Source organism: Danio rerio, chromosome 2, assembly GCF_052040795.2.
Source record: "Danio rerio strain M-AB ecotype USA chromosome 2, GRCz13ab, whole genome shotgun sequence".
Taxonomy (NCBI): Eukaryota; Metazoa; Chordata; class Actinopteri; order Cypriniformes; family Danionidae; genus Danio; species Danio rerio.
In genome coordinates, this window is record NC_141022.1 from 422,501 (window position 1) to 440,000 (window position 17,500).

Genomic DNA, 17,500 nt, shown 5'->3' on the forward strand with positions numbered 1-17,500 from the left:
TTCAGTCACGACTGTTAAACAAAACGATCTGAAACTGTTTAAAGGTGAAGAGCTCCTTCAGTCTGTTCCGAAACGCTGCACAGTTCTGCTAGATTTAATATATTAATAGTATAATTATTGGTGCAGTGGATGGTGGGTTAGGGACTAACCCCTAGGTGGAGGGGTGTCGCGGACTAAAGTGAAGAGGGATGGGGAGTCACGGAAGTTAAAGTGAACAGCAGACGGGGGAGGTGGGCGTTAGAGGAGGGGAATTGGTAAAATGAGGTGCCGGATCCGGCGTGTTCCGGCACAAATTAAGCCCTGGAATCCTAAAATTCCTCCAATCTTCAACCGACTCACGGTGAGTGTGTGTGTGTGTGTGTGTGTGTGTGTGTGTGTGTGTTTCTGTCACCGGCCCACGAAGTTCTCCAGCACGGAGCTCTTGCCGGCACTCTGTCCGCCCACCACGGCGATCTGCGGCAGGTCCAGATTACAGCTCTGCCCGATGGAGCTGAAGGCGTCCTGCAGCCGGTTCACCAGGGGGATCAGGTCCTCCATACCACGGTTACCCATGATGCACTGCAGGAGGAGGAGGAGGAGCTACGTAGAAACTGAGGAGAAGGAGCTGTAAAGCACACACAGACACACAGACACACACACACACATACACACACTGATAAGGGGGAGATATTAAATATAATACTAAATAAAGGGCGCGCACACACACAGAGAGAGAGAGAGAGAGAGAGAGAAATAAGGAGAAGAGAGGAGCTGTGGAGCGCGCGGACACACACAGTGTCACACACACACACCCACACACATATATGTGGAGGAGGAGGAGGAAGAGGAGAGCTGTGTAGGACACAAGTAATAAATATTATAAATCAATACATGAATAAATGACAACACACACACACAGAAGCGCACATAAACACAGAGTCACAAACACATACACACGCAGATACACACAGAGAGTCACGCACAGAAACACACACACACACACACACACACACAGAAACACAAACATTGCGCAACTGCTACACCGCGCGCGCTCCGTCAAGGGCACCGGACACAACCCGCATCCTGATGCTGCTCTATAAGCGGCTCTGACCCGCACACACACACCGAACAGACACACACACACACGACACACGGTTATAACGACACACTGCTCTGCTGTTATTATGGGATGTCTCGGTGCTCTGCGGTGATGGAGCCCGGCCTGCGCTCCTCCTCCGCGGTCGGTCTTACCGAGATGAGCTGCACCTGCGCGGCGCGGCGGGAGCGGTAATCGGTGCTGGAAGCGGAGACTCGCGCGTTCTGCCGCCGGTCGCGCGCACACACACTCACACACACCCGCGGGCCGCTATTTCATCCTCCGCTGCTGATTCCAATGACAAAATAATCGCCCGCAACGCAGACGCGATGATTGCGATGCGACGCTGCGCAGGACGCGACCAATCAGCGCCCGAGCCTACTATGGTAAACAGCTCGCTCATGAATATTAATGAAGCCGGGCTGCGGTTGCGCGATACCATCAGCGAAGCGCTCGGTCACGAAAGACGATTAATATTCATGATCCCGCCTCTCGCTCTGGGAGGAGCCGCTGATTGGTCGAGCTGCCAAAAGCGTCTGGTCTGTCAACCAATCAGGTGGGGCGGTAAATATTCATGAGTGCGTCCTCCGCCGTAGTAGGATTCACACAGCCGGTGATCGTGACCGCATCATTACCGCGGAGAACAACAATAAACAACAACAACAACAACACTCGACACAGAGCACGGTCACCTGCAGCAGAACAGCGCCGTTCATTTACTGCGGACATCTCTGATTTACTCGGCGGTTTACAGCCTGCAGAACACACACACACACACACACACACACACACACACACACACTCACTCACACACACTCACACACGACCTGTGACTGATTAAGGGAGCTGTGACTCAAGCATGACCGACACACACTGATCAACAGTTTCCTCTCTATATGGAAATAACACACACTCCTGCGCGCAGATTAACTGCTGTGTGGATGTAGTTCTCCTCACTGACGACAGGTGGCGCTGCTCATCACAGAGAGGTGTTCGCTGACATTAGGCTGAAAACTGTCGCGCTGCTGCATTAATGGCACAGTTGCTGATCTGTTAAAGTGTCTCCTCATCACTGAACTAGTCTCCTCTTATATCTATAAACACACACACTACGGGTCCGTCAGGGAATGTACGGTCTCCAGAGGAGGTCAGAGGTCATCACTTTAACTCAAAGGCCAAACTGACCCCAGGAGGAGATGAAGGGTCAGAGGTCGCCGTCTGTCAGGTGTTTTGACTTCAGTAGTGTGTGATGTTGAGCTATATCTGTACACACAGACTCGAGCGCAGCTGTAATGATGTTCAACGCACCAGTGTGTGTGTGTGCAGTGTGTGTGTGTGCAGTGTGTGTGTGTGCTCTTCAGGTATATCTTGGCTTAATCCTCTTCATCTGTACAGGTATTCAGATTAATAACCTCACTGACGCTGTGAGATGATCAGGGAAGCAGCGCTGCTGTCAGTGTGGAGTGGACGCAGTAATAGCGGTGTTCATCATCTGTAACGGGGCATTGGGAACAGCTCACTGCAGTGATGACGCTCCTGTACTACAGTGCTGTAGACGTCAGTATGAGTGTGTCCGTCTGCAGGGCATCTATAATCTAGAGTCTCCGACACAGACAGATCCACCTGTAGCAGAGACGCCCCTGATATAGACATCTACATCTGCAGCTCGACTCCTCCTCATAAACGCATCAGTGATTGTCACCTCCTACTCAAATCTCCTGACCAATCAAATGCTCTCTAGTGTCTTCTCATTGGCTGTTCGTTTGATGCACTCGAGCTCACGCGCTCTCACTGGCAGAGCTCCTCTGTAGCTGCTCTTAAGGGCAGGAGATGCAGTCTGGGTACATGAGTCAGTGTATGTTCTGCATGCTCCAGGCACACTGACACTATAAATCAGTTATTTTTGCCGGATTAGACATGTGGCCCTTCACTTGAGTGCAAAACTTGATGTGGCCCTCTGGTCTAAAACCTTTGCCCACCACTGACTCCATACTGGAGAGCTTCACAGAGCTCTATAATCCCGCTCGTACAGTCAGGCCAGATCAGTAATCCACCATTTCACATCTGACATCACAGTAACGCTCAGAAATACAGTGTGTGTTCAGTAAAGTCAGCGTGATGGAGGGGTCTATATGAGCGATCTTCTGACCTCAGAGGAACATGAGAGCTTGTGTTCACATCCTGTGTGTTCTGCTTTCAGCTGTGTGTGTGAGACATTAAAGAGGATGATGAAGTGTGTTTGGTGTGCATTAATACTGTTAGGGTCTGCAGACACTCATGATCAATAGTAGATGTGTGTGTGTGTGTGTTTGTGTGTGTGTGAGATGAGGTGTGTGTATGTGTATTGAGGACTGTGATCGTATGTGTGTTAAACTCGTCAGACTCAGCGGCTCCTTCAGCGCATCTCACACACACACACACACACACACACACACACACACACACACACACACACACACACACACACACACACACACACACATACACACACACACACACACACACACCTCTACAGTGCTGCTACAGAGTGTGTGACAGCAGCTCCACACAGGTGAGGAGCAGTGAGGAAACACAGTGTGCTGCAGACTGCAGGAGAACATCAGGAGACGCAGATAAACGAACTCTGCATCAGATGAGGGTGACTGCAGCCGTCTGATGGCAGAAACCCTGATCTCCAGCAGACCAGATCAAACACTGAGCAGATCTTCATCATCATCATCCAGAAACCCTGATCTCCAGCAGGAGGAGGAGCAGGAGGAGGAGCAGGAGGCTGATAAGCAGAGCAGCAGATACTGAGATCAAGAGGGAGATCAACGCCTCACTGACAGACACGGCTCACACTTTCAAATGCAGATGAGCTCAACACACACACACATACACACACACACACACACACACACACACACAGTTTTGGAACGAGAACTAAGACTCACACTCAAGCAAAAGTACCATTACTGTCAAAGCTGTCGTGCAGTCACATTTCAAAACTACTTAATACGGTACAATCCTCGAGAAACACTCAAATAAAACCATTTAACTATTATCTGTTACTCCACACACACACACACACACACACACACACACACACACACACACTATGAGGACAACAGAAGCACACGTTCAGTGGTGGTCAGCGTCTGCAGTGGATGGTGGGTGGTGCTGGTCGAGAGCTTGATCAGTGATGAGGGTCTGGGTCCACTTCAGATGTCCAGGACAGCAGCGCTCTCCGTGTGGATATGCAGCGGTTGTGAAACACTTGATGACTCTGAGATTCAGAATATAATGTTGCTCTGTGTTCATGAATAAACAGATCTGCTTTAAGTGGAGCTGATCCAGGATCAGCTGACCCGCACAGCTCCGCCCACTCTCACCCATAAACACTGAAGCTCCGCCCCCTCCTTGATCATAATCACATCAGAGCTGAAGGCGCAGGGCAGATGAGCAGAGACACCGAGGAGGAGGAGGAGGAGAAGATGGAGTTCATTAAAGAAGAGCCCAGAGATGCAGACAGAGTGACGGAGGAGCCGCGCACAGGTCAGAGATCAGTTATTATATATACTATAGTCATAATTACACATGATCCAACAGCAGCACAGCACAGGTCTGCATCCACACAGAGCACAGCACCAACATCAGCTGCAGTCAGGGCCCGATTCAACCATAAACCAGGGAAATCTGGGGGCCTCCAGTAAACATCTAGAAGTGTAAATTACACCTATAAACTACATATAACATCGCTTTCCTCCATATAGGCGAGAGTTAAACTAATACAATTTTAACATAATTAAATATTATTTAATATAGAATTAAATACAATATTATTATAAAAATGGTAATGTATTCTAATAATTTAATGTTATGTAATAACATATATACATAATATTAATAATAGTCCAGAATAAAATATCCATCATGGAGCACTCAAGTTAACAAATATTTAGATTTGTTTCTGCATTTAATATGTAAAAACTGCATTCATTTAAGTTGTCAAAAAGAAGATTGAGTGATATAAAAACCAGCATAAATATTATATTAATAAATAATAAATAGGTGGCGCAGTGGGTAGCACAACTGCCTCACAGCAAGAAGGTCTCTGGTTTGAGTCTCGGCTGGGTCAGTTGGTGCTTCTGTATGGAGTGCACACACACACACACACACACACACACACACACTCGTTGCAGTTGATTCTTTCTGGTGTAGGGGTGTGTGTTCTCCATCAGAGCAGATGACTGACTGTTTCTCTAATGTGGTTCTTCTCTGGGGTTGCCTCTACTGCAGCTCAGAGAGTGCTGGAGTGTATTCTAGTGTGTGTATCTCTCCGAGGAGCGTCTGAAACAGGTCAGATCGACACGCGTAATGCAGACACTGCCTTTATTTTGATATTAAGCAGGAAAACACATTTCTAGTTCCAGCATTATCGCTCAGACTACAGTATCGTCTGAATGCACACACACACACACACACACACACACACACACACAAACACACACACACACACACACACACACACACACATTACATGCTGTTATCTCTACCAGTAAACAATGAACATTAATTCGCTCCTCCTCCTCCTCCTCCTTCTTCTCTTCCAGGTTAATTATTTTTATTAAACACCAGATTAATTCATCTCTTTTCAGACCTGATGGCAATGAAACAGGAGGAGGAAGAACTGGTAGAAGAGGAAGAGGAAAGTGGAGAAAGTGAAGAACCGAGTGAGGAGGAAAGTGAGGAATGGAGTGAGGAGGAAAGTGAGGAGGAGCTGAATGAAGCCTCTTCTAAAAGGTCTGGACAGAACGTGTCTGAGAGACGAGCGGGCTCCAGAAAGCGCTGCTGCTGCCGTCAGTGTGGGAAGAGCTTCACCTGTAGAGGCAGCCTGAAGGACCACATGCGGATCCACACTGGAGAAAGACCCTTCAGCTGCAGCGAGTGCGGACGCAGGTTCAAGCAGCGAGCGACGCTGACGGACCACCGGAGGATCCACAGCGGAGAGAAGCCCTTCAGATGCAGCCAGTGTGGGCAGAGCTTCCGGCAGAGAGGAGCCCTGAGCGGACACATGAGGATCCACACCGGAGAAACACCCTACAGCTGCCAGGAGTGCGGGAAGAGCTTCAGCCTCAGACAGCACTACACCACACACCTGAGGACACACTCCAAACACAAGCCCTTCCTCTGCTCGGTGTGCGGGAAAGCGTTCAGTACGGAGGGTCACCTGAAGATCCACGAGCCCGTCCACAGTGAAGTGAAGCCGTACCACTGCAGTCCCTGCGGGAGGAGCTTCAGTCAGCTCTCCTGCCTCCGGAGACATCTCAAGTCCTTCATCCACAATAAATACAGGCCTCTGGAGAAGCTGACGCAGCAGATTCGCTCCTCAGGGTTAGGGTTTCAGCAGTTCATGATCCAAAGGGGCTTCAGAGGGTTTAAGATCCCCCCAGGAGTGAACGAGTCCCGACAAACCCCACTGCAGCAATCACTCCCTCACACACACCTCCAGCCCTGAACTTCTGACTGCTGTTACAGCCGGTGACCACTGAGCGGTGCTGCTCCATACAGTACTGAACTGAACTGAACTGAACTGTGTTGAATTGAACTGAACTGAACTGTGTTGAATTGAACTGAACAGAATTAAACTGTTGAACTGAATTGAATTGAATTGAACTGAATTGAACTGAACTGTGTTGAACTGAGTTGAACTGAACTGAATTGAACTGTATTACACTGAACTGAAATTAAATGAGTTGAGTTGAACTGAATTGTCGGTATGAGTGTTTTGACGGCTTGTCCCAGCAGTGTCAGTTTGCTTCTGTCCTCTACCGGCTCTATTAGTGTTTATATTTGGGTATTTGACTTGGGGGTTTTCTGGGTTCTCTACAGGTTATCTATCTGAAGTGGTTGATGTGTTCATTTTGTTCCGTTATACTTGATAACTGTAAATATCACCGCTCTCGATGAGTTCTGCTGGAGTTCTGTTATCAGTTCATGAATCAAATTCAGTTTCACCCAGCAGACTGTGCACACACACACACACACACACACACACACACACACAACACACACACACACACACGATCCAGAGCAGGAGTACACCCAGCAGACTGTACACACACACACACACACACACACACACACACACACACACACAACACACGATCCAGAGCAGGAGTACACCCAGCAGACTGTACACACACACACACACACACACACACACACACACACACACACACAACACATGATCCAGAGCAGGAGTACACCCAGCAGACTGTACACACACACACACACACACACACACACACAACACACGATCCAGAGCAGGAGTACACCCAGCAGACTGTACACACACACACACACACACACACACACACACACACACACAACACACAACACACGATCCAGAGCAGGAGTACACCCAGCAGACTGTACACACACACACACACACACAACACACGATCCAGAGCAAGAGTACACCCAGCAGACTGTACACACACACACACACACAACACACGATCCAGAGCAAGAGTACACCCAGCAGACTGTACACACACACACACACACACACACACACAACACACGATCCAGAGCAAGAGTACACCCAGCAGCTTCTGCTTCACAAACACTGTTGTCTAGTAGATATCAGAGACGTTCCTCACCTCATCATCCTCACCTGTCCTCATGAGATGTATATGTAGCGCAGGCCAGCTAGTGGAGTGCCGTGCAGGTGAGTGACAGGCGCTAGAGGCCGTGGTTTCAACCTCCTTGGTAGAGCGAGCGACTCCCATGCGGACAGCTGCCGGTTCACTCGCAGCTCAGAGTGGGTTGGGTGGTGTAGGACCGGCGGGATTACCGGCCCTCCAGGACCCTGTGTGGAAACCCCAGCTCTACAGCGAGGTGAGGCAGCCGGAGCTGTGCCTCAGTCAGACTGTGCACTCCTCTGCGCACTGGGCTGAGCGCGCTCAGTGTGTGCTGCCAGTGGGATGCTTTATTAAAAAGGTTTTATACATTGTAGGCATGTTTATTGTATGTCCTCACTGTCTTTATAATGGGCAATGCATTTCCTGCAGGTCTATCGCTGATTTACTGTTAGGATCTGACAGAAGCTGAAGCAGGCAGTAGCTCTGCCGCACTGAAGGGGGCGCACGCGAGCTCACGGCTGTTATTGATCAGTGGCTGCTCTTCTTCTGTGTAGTGAAGTTCATCAGGAGTCTGCTATTGTATGTTTTGCTCTGACTGACTGCAGAGGTGGCGGATATACTAGCTCAGCTCAGACATTAATCAGAAGAGGACATGACGTAAATAAATGATGGACGACCAATGGCGGAGCTGAAGGGCTGCTTCAGAGGACGGACAGGAGACACTCCATCATTCTGGAGGAACTCATCATTTCAAGACTTCACTGACAAGTAAAGGTAAGAGCAGTGTGTGAAGCCTCTTGTGTGTGTGTGTGTGTGTGTGTGTCGCCTGTTATCTGCTGTCTGTAGTGTCCAGCTTGGTGTTGTAGTGTGCTCCTGCTGTGTGTGTTTGAAGCAGGGGTCTACAATCTCAGTCCTGGGGAGCCGGTGTCCTGCTGAGTTTTGCTCCAACACACCTGCCAGGAAGCTTCTAGTATACCTGGTAAGAGCTTGACTCGCTGGTTTAGGTGTGTTTGATTAGGGTTGGAGCTAAACTCTGCAGGACACCGGCCCTCCAGGACTGAGTTTAGACACTCCTGGTATAAAGGATGCTGATATGAGATGTGAAACATGATCAGTAGATGGTATATATTTGGGGTGTGTATCTATATATATATATATATCTGTACATGTGACTGACAGAGGCACAGACCTCACCGCTGCACAGCACTGACTGCTGCACAAACACACGTCACCGGCGTCCATCACGCACAGCTTCTCTGCTTTAGACATGAAGAATACTGGACTCTTCTGTTCTGATCAACTGAGAGAAATGGAGAAACACAGAGCAGATGTCCAACACTGAACGCCTTCATACACACGTCTGTGCTCAGCTCTGAGCTGCATTTCAAATAATAACAAGCGTTTCAGGAGTTCACACGGAGGTATTGTTTGACAAATGTTTTCAGGTTTGAATTGCTGTCCCGGGAGAGAACCCTGAGCTCAGAGAGGATTGAGCCCAGGGCTCCGGCCGGGTGGATTGAGCATGTAAGGGGAGTACGAGTTTGGGTAGTTCTCGAGAGCTCCCTGTGGTAAAGGAGGAAAGGGGGAGATGGGGTAGGGTTTATTTTCAGAAAACAAAGATAAAGGAGGCGTCTTAGCTGGGCTACTTACAGTGAGTTTGGATTAATCTGATTGGCTAACTCATGATTATAGATGAGAGACAAGCTGCGGTCAATCAAAACACATGCTTCTCTCCAAATGAGTTTGTAAAACCTTACTTTAAAAGCATCCGCTGTGTAAAACATACACTGGAATAGTTGGCGGTTCATTCCGCTGTGTAAAACATATCCTGGAATAATTGGCGGTTCATTCCGCTGTGTAAAACATATCCTGGAATAGTTGGCAGTTCATTCCGCTGTGGCAGCCTCTTTTGAATAAAAGGACTAAGCTGAAGGAAAATGAATGAATGAATGAGTGAAAGCATTACTGTTGATACACACTTGTTTATTTTCAGTAAGAACAGTTTCTCTTCAGTGTGTGTGTGTGTGTGTGTGTGTGTGTGTGTTACACAGTTTTCAATACACAAATATACAGATACTGTACATGCTGGTGTGCAGGAGGTCTGATTTATCAGTGATGGATCTGTCCGCCTCAGCTCCTCTCCAGCTCTCCTCCTCTTCCTCCTCCACTTCTTCTCCTCTTCCTCCTCCTCTTCAGCTCTTCTGTGAGCCGATCATCACTTTAGAGACGAAGTTGACGATGGCGGCGGCCGGCTGCTCGGGGTCCTGCTCCGCAAACAGGTGACACACGTTATCCAGACCCACACCTGCCTTACGGGCCACAAACCCAAAGATCCTGCAGAGACACAGAGAGAGAGAGAGAGAGAGAGAGAGAGAGAGTGTGTGTGCGTGTGTGTGTGTGTGTGTGTGTGTGTGTGTGTGTGTGTGTGTGTGTGTGTGTGTGTGTGTGTGTGTGTGTGTGTGTGTGTGTGTGTGTGTATGAGAGAGACAGACACAGGTGAGCACAGGTAAACCCAGAGTTATAATAAGAGGATCACTCAGGTGTGTATGTGCGGATGCTCACCTGGCTGAGGCGCAGCCGTCTCGTCTCCACCTGTGAAAGAAGACGGAGGATCATGAGCATCACAGCAGAGCAGCAGAACACTGAGAGAGGAACAGCAGCGCTCACCTCCTGTCCTGCGGGTCCACAGCACAGAATATCACACTGCTGACGGCGTAGTGTCGTCTGAAGAACAGCCTAGAGGGACAGCCAGAGATTATTAGTGCACTTCAGCGGCTCCGTCTCACACTCACCCCAACCCTAACCCACCACACAGTCAACAGACAGATGATCCTGCTGGAGGAGCAGCAGTAAACACTCATCCACTACCTAGTCAACAGGAGAGCTCATCCACTAGCTAGTCAACAGGAGAGCTCATCCACTATCTAGTCAACAGGTGAACTCATCTACTATCTAGTCAACAGGAGAGCTCATCCACTAGCTAGTCAACAGGTGAACTCATCCACTATCTAGTCAACAGGTGAACTCATCCACTATCTAGGCAACAGGTGAACTCATCCACTATCTAGTCAACAGGTGAACTCATCCACTAGCTAGTCAACAGGTGAACTCATCCACTATCTAGTCAACAGGTGAACTCATCCACTATCTAGTCAACAGGTGAACTCATCCACTAGCTAGTCAACAGGTGAACTCATCCACTAGCTAGTCAACAGGTGAACTCATCCACTATCTAGTCAACAGGTGAACTCATCCACTATCTAGTCAACAGGTGAACTCATCCACTATCTAGTCAACAGGAGAGCTCATCCACTATCTAGTCAACAGGTGAACTCATCCACTATCTAGTCAACAGGTGAACTCATCCACTAGCTAGTCAACAGGTGAACTCATCCACTAGCTAGTCAACAGGTGAACTCATCCACTAGCTAGTCAACATTTGAACTCATCCACTAGCTAGTCAACAGGTGAACTCATCCACTAGCTAGTCAACAGGTAAACTCATCCACTAGCTAGTCAACAGGTGAACTCATCCACTAGCTAGTCAACAGGTGAACTCATCCACTAGCTAGTCAACAGGTGAACTCATCCACTATCTAGTCAACAGGTGAACTCATCCACTATCTAGTCAACATTTGAACTTATCCACTAGCTAGTCAACAGGTGAACTCATCCACTATCTAGTCAACAGGTGAACTCATCCACTAGCTAGTCAACAGGTAAACTCATCCACTATCTAGTCAACAGGTGAACTCATCCACTAGCTAGTCAACAGGTGAACTCATCCACTATCTAGTCAACAGGTGAACTCATCCACTATCTAGTCAACATTTGAACTCATCCACTAGCTAGTCAACAGGTGAACTCATCCACTAGCTAGTCAACAGGTGAACTCATCCACTAGCTAGTCAACAGGTGTACTCGTGTAGTGTGGGTTAGCCTGTGTGGGTTAGCGGCTAACAGTGTGCGCTAGTGAAGTGAGCAGGATCTGTGTGCGGCAGTGGTGCATTGTGGGAAGGTGCTGTACTTTCTCTGGTTGTCGGTCAGTGTGATTCCCTGCGAGGACACTTTGAAGTGTACGAGTGTGCAGGCCGGGAGTGAGTCTGCGCTCAGGATCTCGGCGCTGGCCTTCTGTATAGCCTGATCCCCCGTCAGAGACTCCATCTCCACCGAGCCCAGGAACCAGACGTTACAGGCTGGAGAACACACAACTGACCTCAGAACAGGAGCAGACAGGCGGGAGCGGACGCTTAGGTTAGTGTGAGTGGAGACGCACCTGCTCCCTGCTTCAGGAGTTCTGCTGCGGAGTTGGTGATGGACTGAGAGGAGCTGACGGCGTCCTCTAGTGGATCTGAGGAGAAGAGCAGTAGTGATCAGGTCAGCAGTGTTCACTACACTGATGTGCACAGCTGGAGGATGGCATGAAGCATTAGTGAATACAGCAGCGTTTACAGAATGTTCCTGCTGCCCTGTTGGGATTCTCCACTGTCATGTGTTTACAGCAGAGTTCATGATCATGAATATAAAGATGGGTGTATTATCCTGACCTGCTGTGGCATTAGTGTATGCAGATGTTCAGGGTGTGTGTGTGTGTGTGTGTGTGTGTGTGTGTGTGTGTGTGTGGGTGTGTGTGTGTGTGTGTGTGTGTGTGTGTGTGTGTGTGGGTGTGTGTGTGTGTGTGTGTGTGTGTGTGTGTGTGTGTGTGTGTGTGTGTGTGTGTGTGTGTGTGTGTGCGCATCAATAATGAACCGCAGCCCCAAACAGCCAGAGTTCAAGATCCCAGTGAACAAGACCTAGAGCAGCGCTGATCGGCATATTAGGAGGTTTCAGTGGTTCATTATTGGATCCTCTCAGTAAACTGGGCTCCACCTGATCTGGGATCAGTTTAATACATGTTTAGATCATCAGTGAGCTGTTTGTGAAAGTGCTGAGGGCTGCAGTCGGTCATGAGTGCAGGTGTAAGCTCTGGCCAGCAGGGGTCGCCACTGTGTGCTGTGTACAGTGTTGGGTGAGCGTGCTGCTGCTCCAAGGCCATGCTTATACCCGCTTGTGTTGCTGTCTGATTATTATTATTATTATTATTATTATTATTATTATTATTATTATTATTATTATCATGCTTTTAGTTTCTCTATTATACATTTTGGTCAACACAGTGGCTCAGTGGTGTCGCACTGTGGCCTCACAGTAAGAAGGTCGCTGGTTCGAGTCCCGGCTGGGTCAGTTGGTGTTTCTGTGTGGAGTTTGCATGTTCTCCCTGTGTTGGCTTGGGTGCGCTATAGAGGAATTGATTGTGCGTGTGTGTGTGTGTGTGTGTGTATGGGTGTGTGTGTGCGTATGTGTGTGTGCGTGTGCGTGTGTGTGTGTGTGTGTGTGTATGGGTGTGTGTGTGCGTATGTGTGTGTGTGTGTGTGTGTGTGTGTGTGTGTGTGTGTGTGTGTGTGTGTGTGTGCGTGTATGGGTGTGTGTGTGTGTGTTCTGCTGTACCTCTGTCAGGAATGATGAGTTTACAGGGAAGAGCCAGAGGAGTGATGGAGTGCTGACAGACCAGAGCGGTCAGACTGCCTGAAACACACACACACACACACACACACAAACACACACACACACACACACACACACACACACACACACACACAGTGAATGGTTGATCCAGCAGGGTAGTCTGAGGGCAGCAGGCGCGGGTCTCACCGAAGTAGGGTTCATTAGGGCAGCCCTTGAGCCGAACACCCCGCGGAGTGCACTCGATCAGGAAATGACGCACCAGCTCACTGGACAGATCACCACCTGAGAACACACACACACACACAGACACACACAGCTGATAAACTCTCTGCACGCTGTAGACTCGTGATGGCTCATTCTTCAGCTATGGTTTCATTTTAAACAAATCTTTAATGTGACTCAGGAATGATGAGTTGTCTCAGGGATCTATACATCCATCCATCCCTCTATCCATCTGTCCATCCCTCCCTCCATTCATCCATAAATCCACCTATCCCTCCTTCTACCTGTCCACCCCCCATCCATCCCGCCATCCACCCATTCATCTGTCTATCCCTTCATTCGAGTTGAATCATCCATTCGTCATGTGAAGGCTATGACCCATCATATGCAGACAGAGCCGCTCCTCTGTAATCTATAGTCCTGGATGTGGTGAGAGCGGATCAATCCCTCCTCCAGAGGCCTGTGGTTCTGTAAATGAGCTACAGTATGAGTTTCTATCACTGAGGAGCTCCAAATCACTTTCCAGAACCTTTCCATTCGCTGTTCCCCACTGGTGGAAGGATCTTCTCATTCCCACTCAGACTCTCTCTTGATAAATCTCTTCCTTTATCCCGTTCCACTCCTGCTCACGCTGTTTTTAAAGAACATCAGAGACTTTGTATGAGGAGTTCTTCATTGGAGTCTCGACTCTTTACGCTGACGCCGTCCACATTGGCAGTGGCTTCGGGTGAAAGCGTCTGCTCAGTGACTGAAGGTAAAGCATGTTAGGAAATCCTCGTGGCGCATTCACACAGGGCATCATCATGCTTCTCATTTACTCTGGAGACATCATGTGTTATGGAACTGAATTACGGACTGTTTTCAGAAATATGGAGCGTCGTGTCGTCTCAGAATCTGAACAGGAGAACAGCTGGAAACCGGTCTGGGCTAAAGCAATGCTAAATTTGGGCTGTTCTGAGAGTTCTGAGAATAAACCAAAAGCAGACTCGTCCTCAAACAAACAGAAATGAATGACGGGACAGATAAACTCTGTGTGATCTCTCTGTCTGACCACTGGTCTAGTTTTGGCCTATTCTTAGATGCCTATTCGATGTTCACTGATGGACCAGATTTGTCCTTGTTTAGGCCAAGTCCCCTGTGAGATGTGTGTCAGACACTCGGTTGTTCAGTGGGTGAAAGTCCTGCTGAGTTCTGTTCGTCTACATGAGCTCCTGACGCTCCCCGTGTGCAGCGGCCGTCTCCAAACAGATAATCTGGCACACAATGACTGCTGCTGATGGCCCAATCATGTGGACGAGCAGATCCAACCCTGCAGATAAACACCGTGTGCCAGATGTGTTGTGTGTTTCTGCCATGTGTTGTGTGTTTCTGCTAGATGTGTGTTGTGTGTTGTGTGTTTTCTGCTAGATGTGTGTTGTGTGTTTTCTGCTAGATGTGTGTTGTGTTGTGTGTTTTCTGCTGGATGTATGTTGTGTGTTGTGTGTTTTCTGCTAGTTGTGTGTTGTGTGTTGTGTGTTTTCTGCTAGATGTGTGTTGTGTGTTTTCTGCTAGATGTGTGTTGTGTGTTTCTGCTAGTTGTGTGTTGTGTGTTGTGTGTTTTCTGCTAGATGTGTGTTGTGTGTTTTCTGCTAGATGTGTGTTGTGTGTTTCTGCTAGATGTGTGTTGTGTGTTTTCTGCTAGATGTGTGTTGTGTGTTTTCTGCTAGATGTGTGTTGTGTGTTGTGTGTTTTCTGCTAGATGTGTGTTGTGTGTTTCTGCTAGATGTGTGTTGTGTTGTGTGTTTTCTGCTAGATGTGTGTTGTGTGTTTTCTGCTAGATGTGTGTTGTGTGTTTCTGCTAGATGTGTGTTGTGTGTTGTGTGTTTTCTGCTAGATGTGTGTTGTGTGTTTCTGCTAGTTGTGTGTTGTGTGTTGTGTGTTTTCTGCTAGATGTGTGTTGTGTGTTTTCTGCTAGATGTGTGTTGTGTGTTTCTGCTAGTTGTGTGTTGTGTGTTTTCTGCTAGATGTGTGTTGTGTTGTGTGTTTTCTGCTAGATGTGTGTTGTGTGTTGTGTGTTTTCTGCTAGATGTGTGTTGTGTGTTGTGTGTTTTCTGCTAGTTGTGTGTTGTGTGTTTCTGCTAGATGTGTGTTGTGTGTTGTGTGTTTTCTGCTAGATGTGTGTTGTGTGTTTTCTGCTAGATGTGTGTTGTGTGTTTCTGCTAGATGTGTGTTGTGTGTTGTGTGTTTTCTGCTAGATGTGTGTTGTGTGTTTCTGCTAGTTGTGTGTTGTGTGTTGTGTGTTTTCTGCTAGATGTGTGTTGTGTGTTTTCTGCTAGATGTGTGTTGTGTGTTTCTGCTAGTTGTGTGTTGTGTGTTTTCTGCTAGATGTGTGTTGTGTTGTGTGTTTTCTGCTAGATGTGTGTTGTGTGTTGTGTGTTTTCTGCTAGATGTGTGTTGTGTGTTTCTGCTAGTTGTGTGTTGTGTGTTTTCTGCTAGATGTGTGTTGTGTTGTGTGTTTTCTGCTAGATGTGTGTTGTGTGTTGTGTGTTTTCTGCTAGATGTGTGTTGTGTGTTTCTGCTAGTTGTGTGTTGTGTGTTGTGTGTTTTCTGCTAGATGTGTGTTGTGTGTTTTCTGCTAGATGTGTGTTGTGTGTTTCTGCTAGTTGTGTGTTGTGTGTTGTGTGTTTTCTGCTAGATGTGTGTTGTGTGTTTTCTGCTAGATGTGTGTTGTGTGTTTCTGCTAGATGTGTGTTGTGTGTTTTCTGCTAGATGTGTGTTGTGTGTTTTCTGCTAGATGTGTGTTGTGTGTTGTGTGTTTTCTGCTAGATGTGTGTTGTGTGTTTCTGCTAGATGTGTGTTGTGTTGTGTGTTTTCTGCTAGATGTGTGTTGTGTGTTTCTGCTAGATGTGTGTTGTGTGTTTTCTGCTAGATGTGTGTTGTGTGTTTCTGCTAGTTGTGTGTTGTGTGTTGTGTGTTTTCTGCTAGATGTGTGTTGTGTGTTTTCTGCTAGATGTGTGTTGTGTGTTTCTGCTAGTTGTGTGTTGTGTGTTTTCTGCTAGATGTGTGTTGTGTTGTGTGTTTTCTGCTAGATGTGTGTTGTGTGTTGTGTGTTTTCTGCTAGATGTGTGTTGTGTGTTTCTGCTAGATGTGTGTTGTGTGTTGTGTGTTTTCTGCTAGATGTGTGTTGTGTGTTTCTGCTAGTTGTGTGTTGTGTGTTGTGTGTTTTCTGCTAGATGTGTGTTGTGTGTTTTCTGCTAGATGTGTGTTGTGTGTTTCTGCTAGTTGTGTGTTGTGTGTTGTGTGTTTTCTGCTAGATGTGTGTTGTGTTGTGTGTTTCTGCTAGATGTGTGTTGTGTGTTGTGTTGTGTGTTTCTGCTAGTTGTGTGTTGTGTGATGTGTGTTGTGTGTTTTCTGCTAGATGTGTGTTGTGTGTTTTCTGCTTGATGTGTGTTGTGTGTTTTCTGCTAGATGTGTGTTGTGTTGTGTGTTTTCTGCTAGATGTGTGTTGTGTGTTGTGTTGTGTGTTTTCTGCTAGATGTGTGTTGTGTGATGTGTGTTGTGTGTTTTCTGCTAGATGTGTGTTGTGTGTTGTGTGTTTTCTGCTTGATGTGTGTTGTGTGTTTTCTGCTAGATGTGTGTTGTGTTGTGTGTTTTCTGCTAGATGTGTGTTGTGTGTTGTGTGTTTTCTGCTTGATGTGTGTTGTGTGTTGTGTGTTTTCTGCTAGATGTGTGTTGTGTTGTGTGTTTTCTGCTAGATGTGTGTTGTGTGTTGTGTGTTGTGTGTTTTCTGCTAGATGTGTGTTGTGTTGTGTGTTTTCTGCTAGATGTGTGTTGTGTGTTGTGTGTTTTCTGCTAGATGTGTGTTGTGTTGTGTGTTTTCTGCTAGATGTGTGTTGTGTGTTGTGTGTTGTGTGTTTTCTGCTAGATGTGTGTTGTGTTGTGTGTTTTCTGCTAGATGTGTGTTGTGTGTTGTGTGTTTTCTGCTTGATGTGTGTTGTGTGTTGTGTGTTTTCTGCTAGATGTGTGTTGTGTTGTGTGTTTTCTGCTAGATGTGTGTTGTGTGTTGTGTGTTGTGTGTTTTCTGCTAGATGTG

At 47.5% G+C, this 17,500-nt stretch overlaps 3 protein-coding genes across 17 annotated transcripts in view; 1 reads left to right on the forward strand and 2 right to left on the reverse strand.

Moving 5' to 3' along the window:
* Positions 1–1,415, reverse strand: part of dnm3b (dynamin 3b) — a 16,914-nt gene extending 15,499 nt beyond the window's left edge. For all 8 annotated transcript variants that reach the window (XR_015478047.1, XR_015478046.1, XR_015478045.1 and 5 more), the window contains exons 1-2: positions 1,231–1,415; positions 392–604 (exon numbers count right to left, since the gene is read on the reverse strand). Coding sequence is in view for 3 of the 8 variants with exons in the window: in XM_087240248.1 (XP_087096374.1) it covers positions 392–552 (161 nt within the window). In the remaining 5 variants the exon portion in view is untranslated. The remainder of the gene's footprint in view (positions 1–391; positions 605–1,230) is intronic.
* A 3,091-nt stretch (positions 1,416–4,506) lies between these two features.
* On the forward strand, positions 4,507–6,825 carry znfl2b (zinc finger-like gene 2b). The gene is made up of 2 exons (XM_087240304.1): positions 4,507–4,609; positions 5,713–6,825. The coding sequence occupies exons 1-2, from the start codon at positions 4,513–4,515 to the stop codon at positions 6,570–6,572; spliced, it is 957 nt and encodes a 318-aa protein (XP_087096430.1). The 5' UTR covers positions 4,507–4,512; the 3' UTR covers positions 6,573–6,825.
* Positions 6,826–9,663: 2,838 nt separating this feature from the next.
* zgc:158345 overlaps positions 9,664–17,500 on the reverse strand; it is a 28,718-nt gene continuing 20,881 nt past the window's right edge. For 6 of the 8 annotated variants that reach the window (XR_015477398.2, XR_015477399.2, XR_015477396.2 and 3 more), the window contains 7 exon segments: positions 13,393–13,488; positions 13,189–13,266; positions 11,978–12,052; positions 11,729–11,897; positions 10,369–10,437; positions 10,264–10,293; positions 9,664–10,035 (listed from right to left, as the gene is read on the reverse strand). Coding sequence is in view for 3 of the 8 variants with exons in the window: in XM_087238477.2 (XP_087094603.1) it covers positions 9,894–10,035; positions 10,264–10,293; positions 10,369–10,437; positions 11,729–11,897; positions 11,978–12,052; positions 13,189–13,266; positions 13,393–13,488 (659 nt within the window). In the remaining 5 variants the exon portion in view is untranslated. 8 annotated transcript variants of the gene reach the window in all.

Bases quoted from the DNA above. Each gene is read 5' to 3' on its own strand.
- znfl2b (XM_087240304.1), top strand. From the start codon at position 4,513: ATGAGCAGAGACACCGAGGAGGAGGAGGAGGAGAAGATGGAGTTCATT. The intron at 4,610-5,712 runs GTCAGAGATCAG...ATCTCTTTTCAG, and splicing joins GACGGAGGAGCCGCGCACAG to ACCTGATGGCAATGAAACAG.